The sequence below is a fragment of the Gossypium raimondii genome, chromosome 1 (genome assembly GCF_025698545.1).
Source record: "Gossypium raimondii isolate GPD5lz chromosome 1, ASM2569854v1, whole genome shotgun sequence".
Classification (NCBI taxonomy): domain Eukaryota; kingdom Viridiplantae; phylum Streptophyta; class Magnoliopsida; order Malvales; family Malvaceae; genus Gossypium; species Gossypium raimondii.
In genome coordinates this window covers 45,933,125-45,953,100 of record NC_068565.1, presented here as the reverse complement: position 1 = coordinate 45,953,100, position 19,976 = coordinate 45,933,125, and the positions used below count along the sequence as shown (strand labels likewise).

Genomic DNA, 19,976 nt, shown 5'->3' with positions numbered 1-19,976 from the left:
TCAGGTCTATTAAGTCTGATGTTACCAACACTAGCTATGGAGGTCGCTTTCGAACTCACAGGTGGTCTGTCTTGATCTCGTCTAGAATAACTCACATTAGCCTTTGAACGGCTAAAATCATCTCAAAACGTCTTTGGTGTCGACTGAAATGACTTACTCGATGATCTTTTTCGTGAATCTCTAGCTTCAAAGTCAATTTTTCTTTTCTTTTTCCCGAGTTCTTCAGCTTTGCATGCTCCCTCGACAAATACCACAAACTCGTTGGTTTCCAGAATCCCGAATAATAACTTGATATCTTCATTTAAACCATCCTCTAACCTCTTACACATGATTGCTTCGGTCGATACACATTCCTGAGCATATCTGCTGAGTCTTACAAATTTCATCTCAAATTCTGCCACTATCATACGACCCTGTTTCAACTCGAGAAATTCTTTACGTTTTTTATCTATAAATCTCTGACTGATATATTTCTTCCGAAATTCAGTCTGAAAGAACTCCCAAGTAACACGATCATTAGGAACTACAGATACTAAGGTATTCCACCAATGGTACGCGGTATCTCTAAGTAAGGAAACAACACACTTGATGCATTCATCGGGAGTACAAGATAATTCATCAAACACTCAGATTGTATTATCTAACCAGAACTCAACTCGCTCAGCATCATCATCAACAGTAGCTCTGAACTCTTCGGCCTTATATTTACAAATCTTATCGACAGGTGTCTTACTCGAGCTTATCAAATCAATAACTTGGGGAACTATAGGAACTTGCAGGGGTGGAGATTGTTGAGCAGCCGGATTCATCCGAACGAACTCTATAAACCACTCATTCATCATTTGGAAAAAGACTTGCTTTGCCTTTCCTTCGTGGCTACTAGCAACAACTCTAGAATCAGATTGCATTGCCTCTTGAGTGGAAGAGAGTACTTTACTTTCAACATCGTCAGCTACTGCTCATTCAGGATCCATTTGCTATATGAAAACACATTTTGAATTGTCAAGAATTCATCACAATATCGCAGTATATAAATATGACATGTATAGCTAAACTCTCACATGCTACTTTAGTCCTAGAATCGACTAAATTGTAGCTCTGATACCAATTAAAATGTAACACCCCTAACCTGTATCCGTTGCTGGATTAGGGTTACGAGGCATTACCAAACACAACACAGTTTAACATAATCATTTATCACAATTCATGTCTACTAATCATATCTCATATACAAACCATACTTCTTTTCCGTGCAAACCTATTTCACAATACAATTCATACACTGAAATTTAACCAAGTAATAACCATTCTACTATTCAAATTTCGAAGCAACTAACGTACATCGAATCATATTACATTATAACAAAACACATCCACCAACTAAATCATTACTCAAGCCAAATCTTATAACCAAAAATTATCATACATATATACCTCAAAACATACTTCCCAAAAGAGCTTATAACATGACCGAATATACATAAAATTAGTATCTCTAACAAGCCATTTAGCATGGCAACTTATATACAATTCAAAATTTTTCATAGTCTATACATGTCATATATCATAATATCAAGCTTTCAAAATACCAAAATGGCGATTGATAGTGTGACGATAATCCTTGACGATCCTCGAGCTCGAGCTTGCTTTATAAATTTATAATACAATGGAAGGATGCACAAAGTAAGCTTTGGAAGCTTAGTAAGCCATAAGCAAATAAATCATCTTAATTATATTTATAATTTAATTCAACTAGGTCGAATTTAAATAAATCTCAAACACATATACATTTAACTATCTCATATAAATTCATATTATCACATTAAGTACTAAACTTACCTTATTATTTCATGAAAATATAAACTTCACACATACCTGAACCATTTAGCTCAAATTCACATTCAGAATTGTTAAGAACACACGGAAATCATATAAAGCTCGTAAAATGCCATATCTCGGATATGGTCTTACATGTTAACGCATATCGATGCCACTGTCCCAGACAGGGTCTTATACGAATTATATACGATGCTAATGTCTCAGACATGGTCTTACACGTTTTTTCACTTTGATGCCAATGTCCCGGACATGGTCTTACACGAAATCACACCTCGAAAGTCCTAATATCATGACATCAGTATCCTATACATTTCCTAAGATTCATTCTGAGCTTTCAACTTCGTAATTAAATCAATTCATGCACGTCATCCAATGCTCAAATCAATTCGACAATATATATACATATACAAATCAATTTGGTAATATATATACATATACAAATTAATTCGTCGGCAATATATATGTATACATACACAAATAAATTTAAAAACATTTATTTACTTATGAACTTACCTCGTACGGAAATGAACGGATCGGATCAAGTACTCGTCAACTTTCGATTTCCCCTGATCTAAATCCGATTTCTTTATTTCTTGATCTATATGAATTCAAATTTAACTCATTTAATCACCTATTCATTCAATTTCATCCAAAAATACCTATTTGAATATTTTTGCACTTTAGCCCCTAAAGTTTCATATTTATTCAATTTAGTCTCTATTTCACAAATACACAAAATTCACACAATTCAATATAACCCAAGCTTAACCGAATTACTATAGTACCCCTAGCAGCCTAAAACTTTCATTTATTTTACATTTTAACCACTCAATTTGCATATTTCACAATTTAATCCCTATTTGATATTTTTGTCAAAAATCACTTTACAAAACATATTAATCTATCAACAATTATTCATTTTCCATCATCAACATTCAAAAATCAAGCTATTATCAATGACAACTCACAAATTCATCAACCAATTAAAAAATTAGGGCATGGGATAGCTAGGACACGAAGCAACGATCTCAAAAACATAAAAATTATAAAAAAAAATCGAGCTCAAACCATACCTTAATCAAGCTGTGTGTGTGTCGAACCCTAAGTGTTCATCAATGGTGTCTTTCTTCTTCAATATTCGGCCAAGGAAGAAAATATGGACAAAATTTTAGCTTTGGTTTTATTTATTTTATCATTAATTTACTTATTTACTATTTTACCGTTAAAAACATTAGTAATTACACCAAATGCCACTCCACTATCATCCACTAACTCACAAATGGCCTATTTACCACTTAAGGACCTTTACTTTAATGTTCTATAGCTATTAGACACCTTTAGCTTATAGAACACAACTTTTACACTTTATGTGATTTAGTCCTTTTTACCGAATTAAGCATTCAAATCGTAAAATTTCTTTACGAAACTTTCACACATAAATAATCACATGCTGTAAATACCAAAAATAATATTAAAATGATTTTTTGACCTCAGATTTGTGATTTCAAAACTACTATTCCGATTTAACTAAAATCGGGCAGTTACAATCAACATATTAAAAATAAATAAAGCTCTAGTTTTACTTACAATTCAAGGCTTGGAATCAAGCTTTCTTATTCCTTTGGCTCTCTCTTTGCTTTATTTCTCCACTTGATTCTTACTTTCCTGCACTTTTTCTTCATTTTCCATGTAACACCCCTAACCCATCTTCGTCACTGGATTAGGGTTACAGAGTGTTATCGTACAATCGAAAACATTTAAACATTATATCATTCAACATGTCACACCCCTAACCTGTCTCCATCGCCAAATTGGGGTTACAGAGCATTACCGTACAATTAGAAACATTTAAACATTATATCATTCAATAATTTAATCACATCATAAACCATTCATACACATGCATATTGTCCCTAAATCGAGCCATCGAGGCCCTAAAAATAGCTTAGAAGCAATTCGAGACCAATTTGAAACAATTTAGAAAGTTAGGAAAAATTTGCAAATATTCAAAACATGGGACACACGGCCATGTCCCAGCCTGTGTCCTCACTCTTGTAACTCTTTGAGTAAAGTCACACAACCGTGTCACACGCCTGTATGCCAGGCCGTGTAACTTACTGACTTGAACCTTAAGAAATCCTCAAATGACATACGACCGTTTCTCGGTTGAGTTACACGCCCGTGTCTCAGGCCATGTGAACCCAAAATTTACATAAAATCAAGCCATTTCAAAACCATTTCATGCATAACCTTTCAACCCACTAAAACACACTTTAAATGAACCTAATCCTAACCCAAACACACATCAAAATGACATTTCAAGACTCTAATTTAACTAACCAATATGTCATTCAAAGGCACCACAATATACCAAGACATCTACCATCAAAACATGTCAATATTGTAGTATTTCATACATGATAACCTATTCAATTACTTACCAAAACATACCACATATTGACCATTCTCAAACCAATCAAAACATACCATAAATGACCTTATAAACATGCATAACAAGATAATTAAAGTGACACAAATTTTCAAGACATCAAATGGTACCAAACCAACATAACTTTCAAAAGTTTATACATGCCAAAACACCAACAACACATTCATCAAAATATCATTACAAATCACCTTATACATTCATTATAAACCTTGGTCAAAATGTTCAAAAACTACTGAATTGACTGCTAGATAGTATGATAGATCTCCGACAAGCTTTAAACCAAATCTAGCTTTCGATAATCTATAAAACAAGGGAAAGAAACTATGTAAGCAACAGGTGCTTAGTAAGCTTGTATAAACCAAAACATAACTTACCATTGCATTTGCATAATATAAAGCATAAGTATAATATCAAACAAAACCATAAACTTGGCATAAGCCTATACATCATCATCAAATTCACAAGTTAGTACACTTATACATAATCCAAATAAATTAACCATAAGATAAGTAAATTTCCATATGAAATACATCATTTAGTTCATACATTCTTTCAATAAGATTATGCTTAATTCTATTTGAATACTTACCATTTCATTCCCTTTTCTTGCCCGTTGAACCATTTAGAATTATATCGGATACTCGAGAAAGCTCACACGAAGTATGCCTTTACATATAGTCGTAATCTTTCCTTTACATCATTGCTCACACGAGTTGTGAAATGGGCTTGCTCACACAAGTTTTGGGCCAGAATGTAAGCTGCACAATACTACTCACACGAGTTATGGAGGATTCGCAACAAATGCAGGACCTCAGTTATCGGTAGGACATTCAAGACCAGAACTCGAAACATGAAATTCCTAATGACATGTCTTTTATATCCAAAGAATTCCTAAGGTTCAACCGGGACTCGATATTCGTCAATTCATCATAGCACTGATACATATGTGTATTGATTCATTTACATCAAAGCAACATAATAGACATTCAATTTACACAACACTAAAACGATTATGGTTCATACGAACTTACCTCGATAACTAGGGGATTAGAAGTTAGATCGAACTAATCCAAAGCTTTAACTCTTCTTCAATCTAAATCCGAACATGGTTTATCTTGATCTAAATAGGTATTTTCAATCAATTAAACACTTCTACTACTCAATTTAATCCACATTTCATATTTATGCAAAATTACCAATTTGCACCTAACATTTTAACTTTTTCACAATTTAGTCATTAACCTTATAACTTAAAAATCTAACCATTTTAATCTAAATCAATGTTAATCAAATATGCAAGGGACCTTGAAACAACCCATTTTTACCATCATTTCACAATAAAACCCTAGAATTTATACCTTTAACAAATTAATCCCTATTTCCAGAATTTATCAAAAATCACTTAACAAAACTTGTTTATTTCTCAAACATGATTCATAATTCATCAACTAACATCAAAATCTAACCAAAAAAATCCATGGAAAGTCTATCAACCTTTAGCAATTTTGCAAATTAACCCTCGGGCTAGCTAAATTAAGTTAATATGATCATAAAAACATAAAAATCATTAAAAACGAGACTAAAAATACTTACATGCAAGCCTTTCACTTAGCCGAACCTTAGAGCTCAAAAATGGTTATTTCATTGCCCTTAAAATCGGTGGAGAATACAACAATAAGGATGATACCATCTTTTATTTTCTTTTGTTTTAATTTATTTATTAAATTACCATTTTAACCTTGCTTAATAACTAAATAAAACATCAAATTCATGTTAATATTTGTTCAATAATTTCTTAAATGGTAAAATTATCCTTTAAGTCCATTTACTTTCATTTCCATAGTCATTTAGCCTTTTTAACTAATAGAACTCCACTTTTTACAATTTAGTCCTTTTACTTAATTAACTACTTAAACATTAAAATTTCTTAACAAAATTTTAATATGACCTTAAGATATTACCATATACATTAAATAAATAATAAAATAATAATTTACTTATCGAAATTGTGGTCTTGAAACTACTATTTTTGACATCACTAAAAACAGATTGCTACACAACATGTTAATAATATCATAAACCATTCGTTCACATGCATATTGTCCCTAAATTGAGCCCTCAGGACCTTAAAAATAACTTAGGAGCAATTTGGGACTAATTTGAAATAAACTAGAAAATTTAGGAAAAAATTACAAAAATTAGAAATAGGGGTCACACAGCCGTGTGGAACCACTCCAGGCCATGTAACTTTTGAACAAGGGACACAAGGTCGTGTCCCAGCTCGTGTCTTCACCCGTGCAACTCACTAAGTAGGCTCACACGGTTGTGTCACAAGCTCGTGTGCCAGAACGTGTAACTCTCTGAGTTGCCTCACATGCCTGTATGTCAGGCCGTGTGTTAGGCCGTGTTACTTACTGACTTAAACCATAAGAAATGCTCAGATGACACACGACCATGTTGCTAGGCCGTGTGCCTCACATTGTTGAGTCACGTACCCATGTCTCAAGCCGTGTAAACCCAAAATTTACCTAAAATCAAGCCATTTCAAAACCATTTCATGCATAAACATTCAATCCAATTTTGCACACTTTCAAGGGACCAAAACATCATCCAAGCACATTTAAAATTTCCATTTCCAAAACCCTAATTCAATTAACCAATATGCCATTTAAAGACACCACAATTAGCATCTAAACATCACTTAACTAAACATGTTAACAATACCTAATTCCATACATAAAGACCTAATTCTATTATGTGCCTAAAACGCATCATAAATGATCATTTCCTAGCCAACATCTTGTGCCAAAGGCCATACACATCAATTACCAAAAAATGATCAAAATGACTTACCTAAACAAGCATTATAAGTCCATATAGCATACTTAAACATCAAGGCACAAACATACCAAATTACCATTTACATTTGCATCAAAACACCATTATAAACCACCCTATACATGCTATTATAAACCTTGGCCAAAATGCTCAAAAACTACCAAATTGACTGTTGAATAGTGTGATAGGTCTCCGACGAGCTTCCAACCAAGTCAAACTTTCGATAATCTATAAAACTAAAGAAAACAACTACGTAAGCAATGAGTGTTTAGTAAGCTCGTGTAAACTAAAACATAACTTACTATTTCATTTGCATAATATAAAGCATAAGTATAATATCAACCAAAACCATAAGCTTGGCATAAGCCTATACAACATCATCAAATTCACAAGTTAGTACATTTGTACATGATCCAAATGAATTTATCCATAAGATACGTAGAGTTCCATATGAAATACATCGCTCAATTCATAAATCCTTTCCACAAGATTATGTTTAATAATTAGCTTATTTAGGTCCCCAAATTTATCATCCTATAAAATTTTAATTTTTAACTTCCTTTATATATTGTTTAGAATTTTTTAAAATTTTATAAAATTTTAAAAATATAAATTTTGGAATTTTTATAAATATAAAATTTTAAAAATATAAATTTTGGAATTTTTATAAATATTTTGATTTTTTTGTAATTTTGTTGAGAGAGATCAATTTGTTCATTTTCAAACTTGATAGGGACCAAAAGGATATTTACACCAATCTATTATTTGAATTATTTGAGTTATTCGAATTGTAAAATTCAACTCGATTTAAACTTGAAACTCGAATTACTTATTTGAGTTGACTCGAATAATTCGAATAACTCAAATAACTTGATTCTATTAACCTGAAATTCAAATTCTTTTTCGATTTTTTCAAATCGAATTGAGTTTTGCTCACCCCTATCCAAACTCACCAAACACAGTTTTTTGAGTTCTTCTTCTATTGTTGATTGATGATTACCCCTTTGTCTTTTCAAAATTTTTAGGGTTTCACATGGTATTAATTGAGACTTCCTTGCAATTACAAGCAATGTAGTTGTTCCTTCTCTACTCCTCTCAGTGTTTTGGGTTCATAGGAATCTGAATTTTTAGAGAAAATTTGTAAATTTAAAGAGTTAGGATAGCTCACAACTAACCCTAGTGCGTATCAGTTGTAGGATAGCTTAAAATTTTCTCTCTCTATATATATTTAGAAATTTTTATTTAAAAAAATATTTTTATAATTTTATATAGAATTATGAGAAACTATAAAAGATAAAAATTAAACGTGTTATTAAATCAATTACGTAGATGATCAAAATTATATCAAAAGAGCAATTATCAAAAACGCAATATTTTTATAAAACAACAAATATAATTTAAAAATAGATGTACTTTATGGAATTTAAATCCAAAACGTAAAATTATTAAAAACATAATATTTTTATAAAGCATATTTTTATCTTTTAGGTATAATAATTTTTTGGTCCTCCAATTTTATAAAAAATATTTTAGCTCTCCATTTAATTTCTCGTCTCTTTTAATATTTGAATTTATATTTTTGTCAAATCATCCAAAATGAATAAAAGTTAGTGTTTCTTAACTTTCTTGATGTGACATACATGTGATTGCAAGTAGATGATATATTAACATTTAATTAATTTTTAAAATTTTAAAAAATAATTTTATATTTTTTAATAATTTTTAAATTTTTAAAAATAAAAAATTAACATGCAATGTCAAAATTTAATAACTAATAAAGATATTATATGAATTTGACTTGTATTATACATGTGAGAAAAGATTTTGTAAAATTGTAATGATAAATTTTTTTGTAAATTTCTTTGAAGTTTCGGGACGCACTCTCATTTCTATTTCCACATCCTCCACAGCCAAACAAGCCCCTCCTCCTCCTGGACCCAAGGCCTTCTCTGCATTCGGCAAATTAATTAAGGTAATTTTTCAAACCCTAAGCGTCACTTGAAGATTGATTTCGATTTTGAGTTATCTGCTTCACTCTGCTAACTTTGATTTCCTGTTCTCTGCCCTACTGCTTCTTACTCTCTCTCTCCCTCTCTGTTTAATTTGTTGAGAAAGGATTTTTTTTTTTGAAAAAGCCTATTGGTTTAGCAGAAATATCGCCGCTATTTTCCGTTACACTGCGACCCACTGCTATTGAGGTCTTTAGCGGTTGCGGACGGCGCCGTTACCATGAAATAGCGGCCCACACTGGTATTTGAAACCATGCTGTAAAGTAATCGTAAAGACATCGGATGGAGATGCAGTACGCTCACGGTCTATTCGAGAGACGCCCCCTTCTCAAATCTAAGGCTCCAGTTGTTAAATGGTTCAAAAGATGGTAGATTAAACCTCTCTTTCTTTCTTTTTTTTTATCGATTCTATATTACTTTTTTTTTTGTCTAGCATATATGCCAATTGGATTTCTTAACCAAGATTTTGACATGATTTAGTCCTCAAGTTCTTTCTTTGTATTATAGACAACGTCAATGACCTGATCACAATTTTTTTTAGGGTACCTCAAGATGTTGTAGCAACGGGTGGAAAATGCATGGTTTTGAAATGGGTAAATGGTGAGTTCAATGCTCTTCTTTCTATGTTTGTTTTTCTTTTTACCTGCTACTTATTCCTACTGTGACCTGATTCTTTTCTTTTGCAATGGAAAAGTATGCATTTTGTGTAGAAAGCTTACAACTTGTTTAGCGTTGGAATAGAAACAAATATATTGTATGGAAGGTCGTTTCATTATGCTCTATGAGGTTGTTTACGGTAAAGAAGAAATTGATTTTTGTATTATGTTTAATTGTACTTGTAAGGAGTTAAATCCAAATCTTTTGACAGTCTATTTGTTTGGTGATAGAAATATGTCTATATTTCTTTTCACAATGGCTTTCTGGCCCTTTTTTTCCCCCATTTTCCTGAGACTCCCTTAACTGTTTTCATTAGATTGTAGGTTTTGAATGTTTGCTTGGTTATCTTATTTTATTTCTAATAATAGATTCTGTGGATAATTTCTAGGCTATAGAGAGGAGGGGTGAAAGAATCATCCTGTAGGGGATTTCTGTTGTCATCTTCTTTCTGGTTTAGGCCGACCTAACTTTCCTCACCTAATTGTTTTGTTTAGAGAACACCTTGAAAGCATTGAATGACAAGGAGAAAGAGCCTGAAGCACCAGAGCCTGAGCCAGAGCCTACTACTGAAGTTCTCTTCCTTTGCAGCTATGAAGGCTGTGGAAAGACCTTTATTGATGCTGGTGCTTTGAGAAAGCATTCACACATTCATGGAGAAAGACAATATGTTTGTCACTGGGAGGGTTGTGGAAAGGTATCTTGTTTAAAATTTCTACTTCTGATACAACAATGGTACTTTCAGATTTACTTTATGAGAATTCCTCTGTTAGTTCTGGTTCATGCTTTTTTGGGAACTATGGAAATGCTTAATTTCACCTTGAAAGTGTTTCATTGGTGTTTCTTACCCTGTGTGTGTGTGTGTGTGTTGGCAGATAAATATAGTCTTTTATTGGCAGCTGTTAATACTGAATACTGTTTGTTAATACTGCAGAAATTTTTGGATAGTTCAAAACTTAAAAGACACTTCCTCATTCACACTGGAGAGAGAGACTTCATATGCCCACATGAAGGTTGTGGTAAGGTGGTAAATCTATCTCATGCTGTTAATCTTCTTCTTTTAATATATGGTTTGTTCCATTACTTGTTTCGGGTATATTCTCTTTTACTATGAAATTGTGAATTGCTCTAGTATATAGCAGGAGATGTAAGGGACACCGAACCTTAATTTCAAACCATATAAACTTTGTCAAACTGCTATGTGGGACATTTGTGATTTTATAGACATAGTTTTGTGTAGTGTCTGGTTCTCAGCAACTGTTGTTTTTGCTTCAAAGGCTTCCTTTATAAATTTGCTTTTATGGGCATGGGCGTGTATGCATAACATGTTTGCCCTTAATGCTCGGAGTTCTGACAGATTTGATTGTGAGAATGGCAGGCATTCTCCTTGGATTTCAACCTGAGGTCACACATGAAAACACATTCACAAGAAAACTACCATATCTGTCCATACCCAGATTGTGGAAAGAGATATGCTCATGAGTACAAGCTAAAGAATCACATTGCATCACACCATGAAAAGGTTTGTGAATTTACTGTCATAACTTGTTGCTGTTTTGTAGAACATAATATATACAAGCCATCTTATTAACCTTGAGATATTAAATCTGATCTGAAATTTGTCTCCACATTTGGTAGAACACGACACCAGAAGTGGCAAAATATGCCCCACCTTTAGAGAAGATAGTTAAAACTCCAAAGCCTACTGGTGGCGCCTATGGTTCTGCATCATCTGATCGCCCTTATGCTTGCCCTTATGAAGGTTGTGAGAAAGCTTACATACATGAATACAAACTAAAACTCCATTTAAGGAGAGAGCATCCTGGACATATGTCAGATGAGAATGCTGAGAACGCGACAGCCAATGTTGACAATGAGATGGATGAAGCCAGTGATCAAGATGCTTATGCTGGAAAGCGAGTTAATGGAAAAAGTCAGAAACAACAAAGTAGGGCCAAGCCAAATTTGAAGATGCCTCCGGCAAAGGTTGCTCGACAGAAAGGCTCGAGTCCATCTCCTGCCACTTTGCCTATACCCAAGAAACAATGGCCAATCAAAGAACAAGTATTTGAGGAAGAGGATAGCGAAGAAACTGAAGAAGACCGTGACAATGTAGATGATGGATGGAGGTACCGGGAAAACAATGAAGATGATGACGAAGAGACAGAATATGAAGACTAGAGCAGGCATACATACTACTCAACAAATGTGGTGTTGGGTATTTAGCATCCCTTTCCCTCACTGGTCTTAATTCTATTACAGGAGACTTTATGTATTTGTCTGCATGATGTTAGGGAAAGGGAATTATTCTCGCACCTTCCTTTTTTCTTCCCAGCTTTCATAGGGCGGTTACTGTTATGCCTTTTTCAGTTTGAAGGGTATGATTTATTAATATACAAGTATGATTCCCAGCTTCGCTTGGGAATTTTTCTCATTACAAATAATTATTAAGCAATATTATAAACCAAAATAATACTTATAAAAATATTAATCATTAAATCTTTTTTATTTTTAAAATATAAATGTAATTCCTCTTTATTAAATTAATTTTAAATCATTATCAATTTTAAATGATTTAATAAATTTCATTCATTCATTTTTATTGCTGTTATCAAATATATAATTCTTACAATTTCTTTATATATAAAAAAATAAATGTTACATTTAGTAATATTATCATAATATGTTATAGTTAGACAACTACAAATATGATATTTCATTAATAAAATTCTTTAAAATATAGAATTTATCAAATTGTTTAAAAAATTAAGTTTAAATATATAAAACGGATATTCAGTTCGAATGTCAAAATATTTTTATTCTTAGAAATTCACATATCTAAAATATTTAAATTAAAATCAAAATAAATTTGAATAATTTATATTCTTTGATTCATATTCATATGCACTATGGATAAATACAGAACAATAAATATAATATTCAAATATGTAATATATGAACACTTAAAATAATAGATCGAATGATGTCAAATATTTAAATTTTTATTATACACTATTTATATAAATAGAAGTAGGATTATTGTAAATTGTTCCTATTTTGGATTTAATCTCTCCATTTTAATTTACTATTATTTAGTCTCTCAACTTTTATAATATCATTGGTCAATTAAAATCCTTAACTATTCCGGTTAATATGCTTGCGTATTTTTTTCATTAAAACACAAATCTACATTCTTTTGTGTTGGAAGGGTGTTCTTAAAAAAATGACGCTAGCATTGCAACCAGAATTGTTACAAATATTAACTATAACATTATAGAAGCAAGGGAATCAAATTATATCAGATTAAAGTGTAGAAACTAAATCACAGGTTTAAACATAGTAGAGAAACCAAAACTGAAAATCGACCATTATCTTATAATAATAAACTATTTGGACTAATTAATCTTAATGACATTATAAAAGTAAGGGAATCAAACTATAAGGGCTAAAACTAAAATATGGGCACAAAAGTGAAAACAAATCATTGCCTTACAAAGACTAAAGTTGGGTCAGCGACAAATTATGCCAACTTAAAGTGTAAGGACTAAATAAAAATTTTGAATATAATAGAGACACCAAAACCTTACAAAGACAATAAAATGGGACAGCTGTGATTGCCTCCTTTCCCGGGGAGAGTTTTAATATATAGGTATAGGTTTTAGCAAATTTCTTTTTCCTTGGTGATGCATATCTGTTCTCTCTGTTAGTGTTGTGATCAACATCAGGATAAGGAGCTAGTTTCCTTTCGTTTTGGATCATTGTATTTGATTGCAGAGAATTTGAAGGTTTCAAAACAAGTAAAATGGCTGGAATTAGATGAGTTCAAATTTATACCATGCATCAATTTTTACCAGCATGGGTGAATCGTAAGTACTGGGACTGATGGAGGGGCTCTAATCCTGGACTAGATACCGCAAGATGGTGAAATTAATTGGATTGAATGGAGCAGATTGATGATTTAAATAAGAGGTCAATCCTCAATAGCATCCTTAGGATCCCAAATTTCTTATGGCCAGCATTTAAAGCTGCAAAAATCTTTTCCCTTTTGGTATAGGCTCATCCAATCGGTTTGCCAACCATCCATCCTTACCGCATCTTATCTACTATCTATTCTTAGCCTTTTTTCATTATTTTCCAGCTTTTGGTTCATAAGTTTTAAACCTTCCCTTGCTTGTATAAGCATACCTAAATATAGCAATGGCAACAACAGCCTCAGCTACACTCTCTCCACCCACATTGGCTCCTGCCAGTGTTGGCAATCCCAGGAGGAGAACTAAAGTTAATGTAAATTACATTACAGGATTGAATTCCTTTGGTGGGCTAAAAGCTCATAACAATGTGGTCTCACTAGGCCAACCAGTGTGCATTGAACAATCATTTGCAAAGGTTGTGAGCTCACTGAGAGCTCCATCCAAGGGGAAAGGTAGTGGCGGCGGTGCCCTCTCTTCAACCTGCAATGCAGTTGGTGAGATATTTAGGATTGCAGCAATCATGAATGGACTTGTTCTCGTTGGTGTTGCTGTGGGGTTTGTTCTTCTTCGAATTGAAGCATCTTTGGAAGAGGCTGAGTGAGAATTTAAGACCAACTTTTATATTGCTTCATAAATATCTACTTTTCTTTGTCAAATTTGTACTTCAATTGCTTTCATTCTTCATTGATGTGCAACTTTGATTGTGTTCAACATTTCCAACTACATTAGTATCTTGAGTTGCTATATTGAAACTATATATATAATATCAAAATTCAAATCCATTTCAATTCTAGTTATGATCTCATACTCACAAATACTTCCCACTAGACATGTTATGAATCAATTAGTTTTAGGGTTTGATTAGAACTCATTTTCTCAATCTATTTGCCTAAATATAGACACATAACTTGTTTTCAAGGAGGATCCATAACTTTTGAGCTTTTTATGACTCAAATCATTTCTACAAATCATGTTATATTATTCGGATTTGGAATGAATGTATTCTTCAGAATTTAGAATTTAGTCTTTCTACTTTCATTTTTAGGAATCTAATCTCCTTACTTTTTAGTTTTTAAAATTCAAGTCCAACTGTTAACATGGTTGAAATTATTTTATTAAATTCAAGTTCATTACAATAACATTTTTTAGTTATATAACTACGACACTAAGTATTTTTTTATTTCAAAATGTCACACTAACAATTTTAACAAAAAAATTTAATCGTGTTAACAAATTTACTGAATTTTGAAATTTGAAAATTAAAAGTACTAAATGATAGTTTGAGTCTTATAAAAAGAAAAATCTAAATGACAGTTCATACGGTGGTGAGATGTAAATGGCCATTTAAAGAAAGAAATGAGTATGAAGTATGAAAGTCTTATGTTTGAATAACCTCTCCTATGATCAAAGTTAAGTCTTTATAAATGAGGCTGATAATTCCTGGCCATAAAGTTTGATCTTATCGTGGTTCCACTTGGGGAGTGCAATAACCTTTTAAATATAAGTGACAATGAAATTGACATAGATCAAGCAAGATCCCACATGTGATCTATGTATATAAGGATCTCTTAATTTAAATTAAAGAAAGGATTGTTTAAGTTTTCACCAATTAATGAGAATAACACGTATTTAGTGTTAAGAGGATAACAAGTGACATGTGCCAAAATCTATTGGACATAGCAAATTATGTTGTTTAAATCTTCCTTTGGGCACCTGTGTCTTATAAATAAAGTATTTAGAGACTTCTCTTGACTTTTTGTGTTCTTGTGGATAAAATCTTATGAGTTTAAGGAAAACTTTTGGGAATCCATTTGTTGCCGAAGATCTTTGTTGGAGTTTTTGCATTCAATTGGTTTTGGTATGTTTCATTTTGTGTGTCTTAGGCTTTCTTAGCAAAGATTTGGAATAAAAAGGATAGGCTTTATACTCTGAATTGCATGGCCATTGGAGGGGTGGTAGAGATGGTTGTAAAAAGGTGCAACAACTGTGGTAAAAACCCAAATAAATATAGGGAGTTTTTAATGATAGTAATTGACAATGAATGTTCGTACAACACCAAAGAGGAGAAGATGATAGAAATGCTAGAGTTGAATGATATTCAATTGAAATCTGGCTCGATCTAGCTCATGATCACATTTATTTATATGCTACTTTTTCGAGATGTCACATGTCTTAATTAATTGTTTTATTTTATTTTATTTCTTTGTAAAAGTCTCAAATTATTTTATTTTTGTTTATAATTTAGGTTAAAATGTTTTTAAGTTCTTGTACCCGTACGTACATTTGAAATTTAGTCTCTTTACTTTTACTCCTAAGAATTTAGTTGTTCGTCTTTTAGTTTTCAAATTTCAAGTCTAATTATTAACACAATTAAAATTCTTTTGTTAAATTCATTGTTGTGACATTTAAAAAAACTCATTTGATAGCCATGTAACAAAAAATGGTGTGGTAATGAATCTAAATTTAACATATTAAATCTTAACGATACTAACAGTTGGACGATATTTTAAAGTTTAATAAGTAGAGAGACTAAATTCTTGAAATGAAAATAAAAAGATTATATATATTTCAAGTATATGAAAAATACAGAGACTTGGCGCATATTTTAATTTATAATTTATTATAGTAATTCAATTTTAACTTTAAATCCATTTCTAGAAAGCAAGGGCATGGATAATTTGAAATGAATTCAAGCACTGCGTTGCTGTTGAAAGAGGAAGAAAAGATGAGGGACCAGTTTTGGAAATTTTGCAAAAAATGAGTTATAGCATGTTTAGTTGATTTTACTGTATTTTATGGTAATTGACAATTACCCTTTTATGGTAATTGAGTGTAGTTAAAAACCCAACCACCCACCATAACAAAAATCCAACCTTTCTTTTGCCTTGAAGGTTGAAGCAAGCATTAATATATTTTCTCACCTTTGTATAACAATAGTGTAATACCCAATTTTAGCCCGGGCTCACATATGGAAACATAATTTTTGAGGATATACAATCTTAAATATGATATATGCAATCTTAGATATGATATATGCAATCTTAGATATGATATATACAATCTTAGAAGATAGGATTTTGTAATCTTAGAGATTTAATTTGTAGATACCCTTTAATCTTAGCTGTTGATGTAATTGATCTGTACTGTTGGGTTTGGGGAGGCTCAACTATAAATAGAGACCTCTCCCTTCATTGTAAAAAAAAACAAGGAGGAGGAATAAAAAAGAGAACGATTGGCAGTTTTTTAAAGGTGGCTTACTACATTTTCCTTTCGATTATTTTTTGCTTATTTACGATTTTAAAAAAGGGAGAAGGTGATACCACTGCGAATTTTATTTATTTATTTAGCCCCTCCGCCATTTAATGTTTTTGTAATTAAGTTTTTTATTTTTAAATTTACCCTTTTATTTATTTTCGATTTCAATTCGATCCTGATTGGACGACGCCATTTAGGGAAATAGGAAAAATTTCCCTTTCGGTCCCTCCATGTAATATGCACGTTCAATTCGGTCCTTCAGTTCTCATTTATGTATAGATTTGCCTTAGAGTTTTTATTTACAGTTCAAATTAGTCTTTTTTTATTTTCTTTATTTTTTTTATTAATTAGTTTTTTATTCTTTTTTATATTTAATTTCTTCTAAAAATATATATGTATATATATTTTCATATACGCATATTTATTTTTTTTGCAGATAATATAATTATTTATTTATTAATTTATATGTAATTATTATTTTTATCCATATGTATATATTTATTTTAGTATACATATGTATGTACACATATTAATATTTTTAACTAATTTTTATACATATGAACATTTTTTTTAAATGCAAATATATTTTTATATACTTTATAATTTTTTTCCCTTTATTTTCATAAATGCATCATGTATGCATAAGTTTCATAATCCAAGATTTCATATGTAAATTATGTGTATGACTTTTAATTTCAATGCATATATACTATGTGCCTTTTATTCTTTATATTTTGTTTATTTTCTTCATTCGATTATTAATTCATGTTTTCGTGTATATGTTAAAATTCATTTTTTTATTTTGATCATTCATTTGATATTTTGTATGTGATTATTTTTTATTATGTATATTGATTCTATTTATTCATTTATTTATATTATTTCTACGATGACTGTAATATTTATTATTGCATGGTATATTTAATGTAGCATCACATCATTTTTTTACTCGATTTCAAACTTTTCAAAATTGAGATAATGCTCGTATTTAGGATTTTCAAGGAAATTGAGCCCTAACGTATTGGGTTCCGATTTTCTTCGTTAAATCTAACAATCGAGCATTTCTCTTTAATAAAAAAAATAAAGAACTCATTATTGGGAATTCAACACGTTGTGTCCTAACGTATTGGATGTGACACATTGATTTCTCGAAATGAATATTTTTAAAAAATAATAAAGGAAATATTCCGAGTTTGGGATTCTAAAGGAATTGTGCCCTAACGTATTGGGCCGCGATTTCTTAAATCTTGAATAAATGAATATTCTTTTAAATTTTTATTACACTAGTATTTTGGCCTAATTCCTTTTTGGGGAAAATTAGAATGTCGTGCCTTAACGTATTGGGTGTGGCATTTTCTTTCTCTGAAATGATAAAGGTTTTAATACGTAATATTTTTAAGTTTTTTCTAAGGATTATTTTTCTTCAAATTTTCGACATTAAGACATTAATTAATTAACTAGGTACCAATTTTTGGGCGTACGAGGGTGCTAATCCTTACGAGGGTGCTAATCCTTCCTCGTACGTAACCGACTCTCGGATCCGTTTTTCTAAAACTCGTAGACCAAAGCCGTTTTTTTTAGGTGATCCAATCACACCTCAATAAAAGATTGGTGGCGACTCCCAATTTTAATTTTTTTTAAAAAAAGTCGACAACCTAAAATTTTTGTTTTTTTCAAAAAATGGTTTCGACAGCTGGGCGACTCCACTGGGGACATTTTTAAAAAAAAGTAAGAGAGTCGAGCCGCAAAGTTGATTAATTTTGTCTTATAGTCGAAAAATTCGTTTTAAAAAACCCTCTTGCATCCATGCTTAATTGATTTTAGTACTTTAAATTATTTTGCATTATACATTACATGTACTGAATAATTTTTACCCTCTAAGTGGGAGTGAGAAGCTATTCCTTCGTGAGGTTTTCACCTCCGTATAGGATAGTGGATCGCTTTCGGGATACATCGGTACCTATGCCTTCGTGAGATTTTCATCTCCGTATAGTTATAGGGAAAATGTGTCCCCCTGAATCGAACTTGATCTATATGAGCCTATAATGGGTGAGGATCAAGGAATCTGCTGGTTCGATTACCTTTACTTTAGAGCCAAACCTCATATAATGAGCCTTAGAAGCTTGCCTTAGGTAGAACTACACTAAACCCTAGTAGATGTCCTAGTAGACGTTTTACTCTTCCTTGATTATATGCTTGTATTGGATACTGACTCTCGTATTTTATTTTTTTGTATGACATAGCATTTCATTTCATAATAAAAGGCGTCAGTTCAGATTCGGTTGCTAGATAGAAAGCTTAATATGGAAAAAGGGTTTCTTGATAAAGTGGAGGACAATGCGGCTGTCCGAACTTGGTCTGAAACAACGCAGCAAGAAAAGGGTGATAGCCTGGCCGATGGGTATGTATCGGAATTATGGGATTTTACTCGCATTAGTGTAGCTCAAAACAATTTGCAGGAGTTGAAAGAAATTTGGGATCAGTGGAATAATGAGGTTAGGCAGTTATTTTATAACAATTATGGGGACTTGCCTTATTTGCTTGATGTGAAGGTAGACAAACATTTATTTCGAGCCCTCGTTTAGTTTTGGAATCCTGTTTACAATTGCTTCACGTTTGGGAATGTCGATTTGGTACCTACGATAGAGGAATATGTGGCTTTACTCCGATGTTCAAAGTTTCAAGTGGATAGAGTATACTCGAGAGCGGTAAATGTGCCAACCTTTTCAAAGAAGCTGATAGGTATAACAGGGATGAGTGAGCAGTGGGTCGCTGCACGAGTTAAGCAAAAGGGGGACAGCAAGTGCATTCCTTGGAGGAGCTTGAAGGATGCAATTCTCACTCATCCAGATGTAAGAAAGAGGTTAAATATTTTTACTTTAAGTATATACGGCTTGGTTGTCTTCCCTAAAGCCTTGGGGCATGTGGACGAAGCAGTCACTGATTTATTTGATCGGCTTG

At 31.9% G+C, this 19,976-nt stretch overlaps 2 protein-coding genes across 5 annotated transcripts; both read left to right on the top strand.

Annotated features, from left to right (window-relative positions):
* Window positions 1-8,958: 8,958 nt before the first annotated feature.
* Window positions 8,959-12,233, top strand: LOC105786078 (zinc finger transcription factor YY1). 4 transcript variants are annotated; one of them, XM_012612347.2, is made up of 7 exons: window positions 8,959-9,098; window positions 9,278-9,503; window positions 9,677-9,735; window positions 10,287-10,486; window positions 10,724-10,813; window positions 11,168-11,311; window positions 11,428-12,233. In XM_012612347.2, the coding sequence occupies exons 2-7, from the start codon at window positions 9,418-9,420 to the stop codon at window positions 11,968-11,970; spliced, it is 1,122 nt and encodes a 373-aa protein (XP_012467801.1). In that variant the 5' UTR covers window positions 8,959-9,098; window positions 9,278-9,417; the 3' UTR covers window positions 11,971-12,233. The 4 variants fall into 4 exon arrangements, with proteins under 4 accessions (XP_012467801.1, XP_012467798.1, XP_012467802.1 ...); XM_012612344.2 differs by having other exon boundaries at window positions 9,242-9,503; XM_012612348.2 differs by having other exon boundaries at window positions 8,974-9,098; window positions 9,262-9,503.
* Window positions 12,234-13,830: 1,597 nt separating this feature from the next.
* LOC105786079 (uncharacterized) lies at window positions 13,831-14,542 on the top strand. The gene has a single exon (XM_012612349.2). The coding sequence runs from the start codon at window positions 13,987-13,989 to the stop codon at window positions 14,359-14,361; it is 375 nt and encodes a 124-aa protein (XP_012467803.1). The 5' UTR covers window positions 13,831-13,986; the 3' UTR covers window positions 14,362-14,542.
* The last annotated feature ends 5,434 nt before the right edge of the window (window positions 14,543-19,976 follow it).

Coding starts and splice junctions, on each gene's coding strand:
- LOC105786078 (XM_012612347.2), top strand. CDS start 9,418: ATGGAGATGCAGTACGCTCACGGTCTATTCGAGAGACGCCCCCTTCTC. Junction 9,504..9,676: donor GTTAAATGGTTCAAAAGATG/GTAGATTAAACC, acceptor AATTTTTTTTAG/GGTACCTCAAGATGTTGTAG. Junction 10,814..11,167: donor CACATGAAGGTTGTGGTAAG/GTGGTAAATCTA, acceptor TGAGAATGGCAG/GCATTCTCCTTGGATTTCAA.
- LOC105786079 (XM_012612349.2), top strand. CDS start 13,987: ATGGCAACAACAGCCTCAGCTACACTCTCTCCACCCACATTGGCTCCT.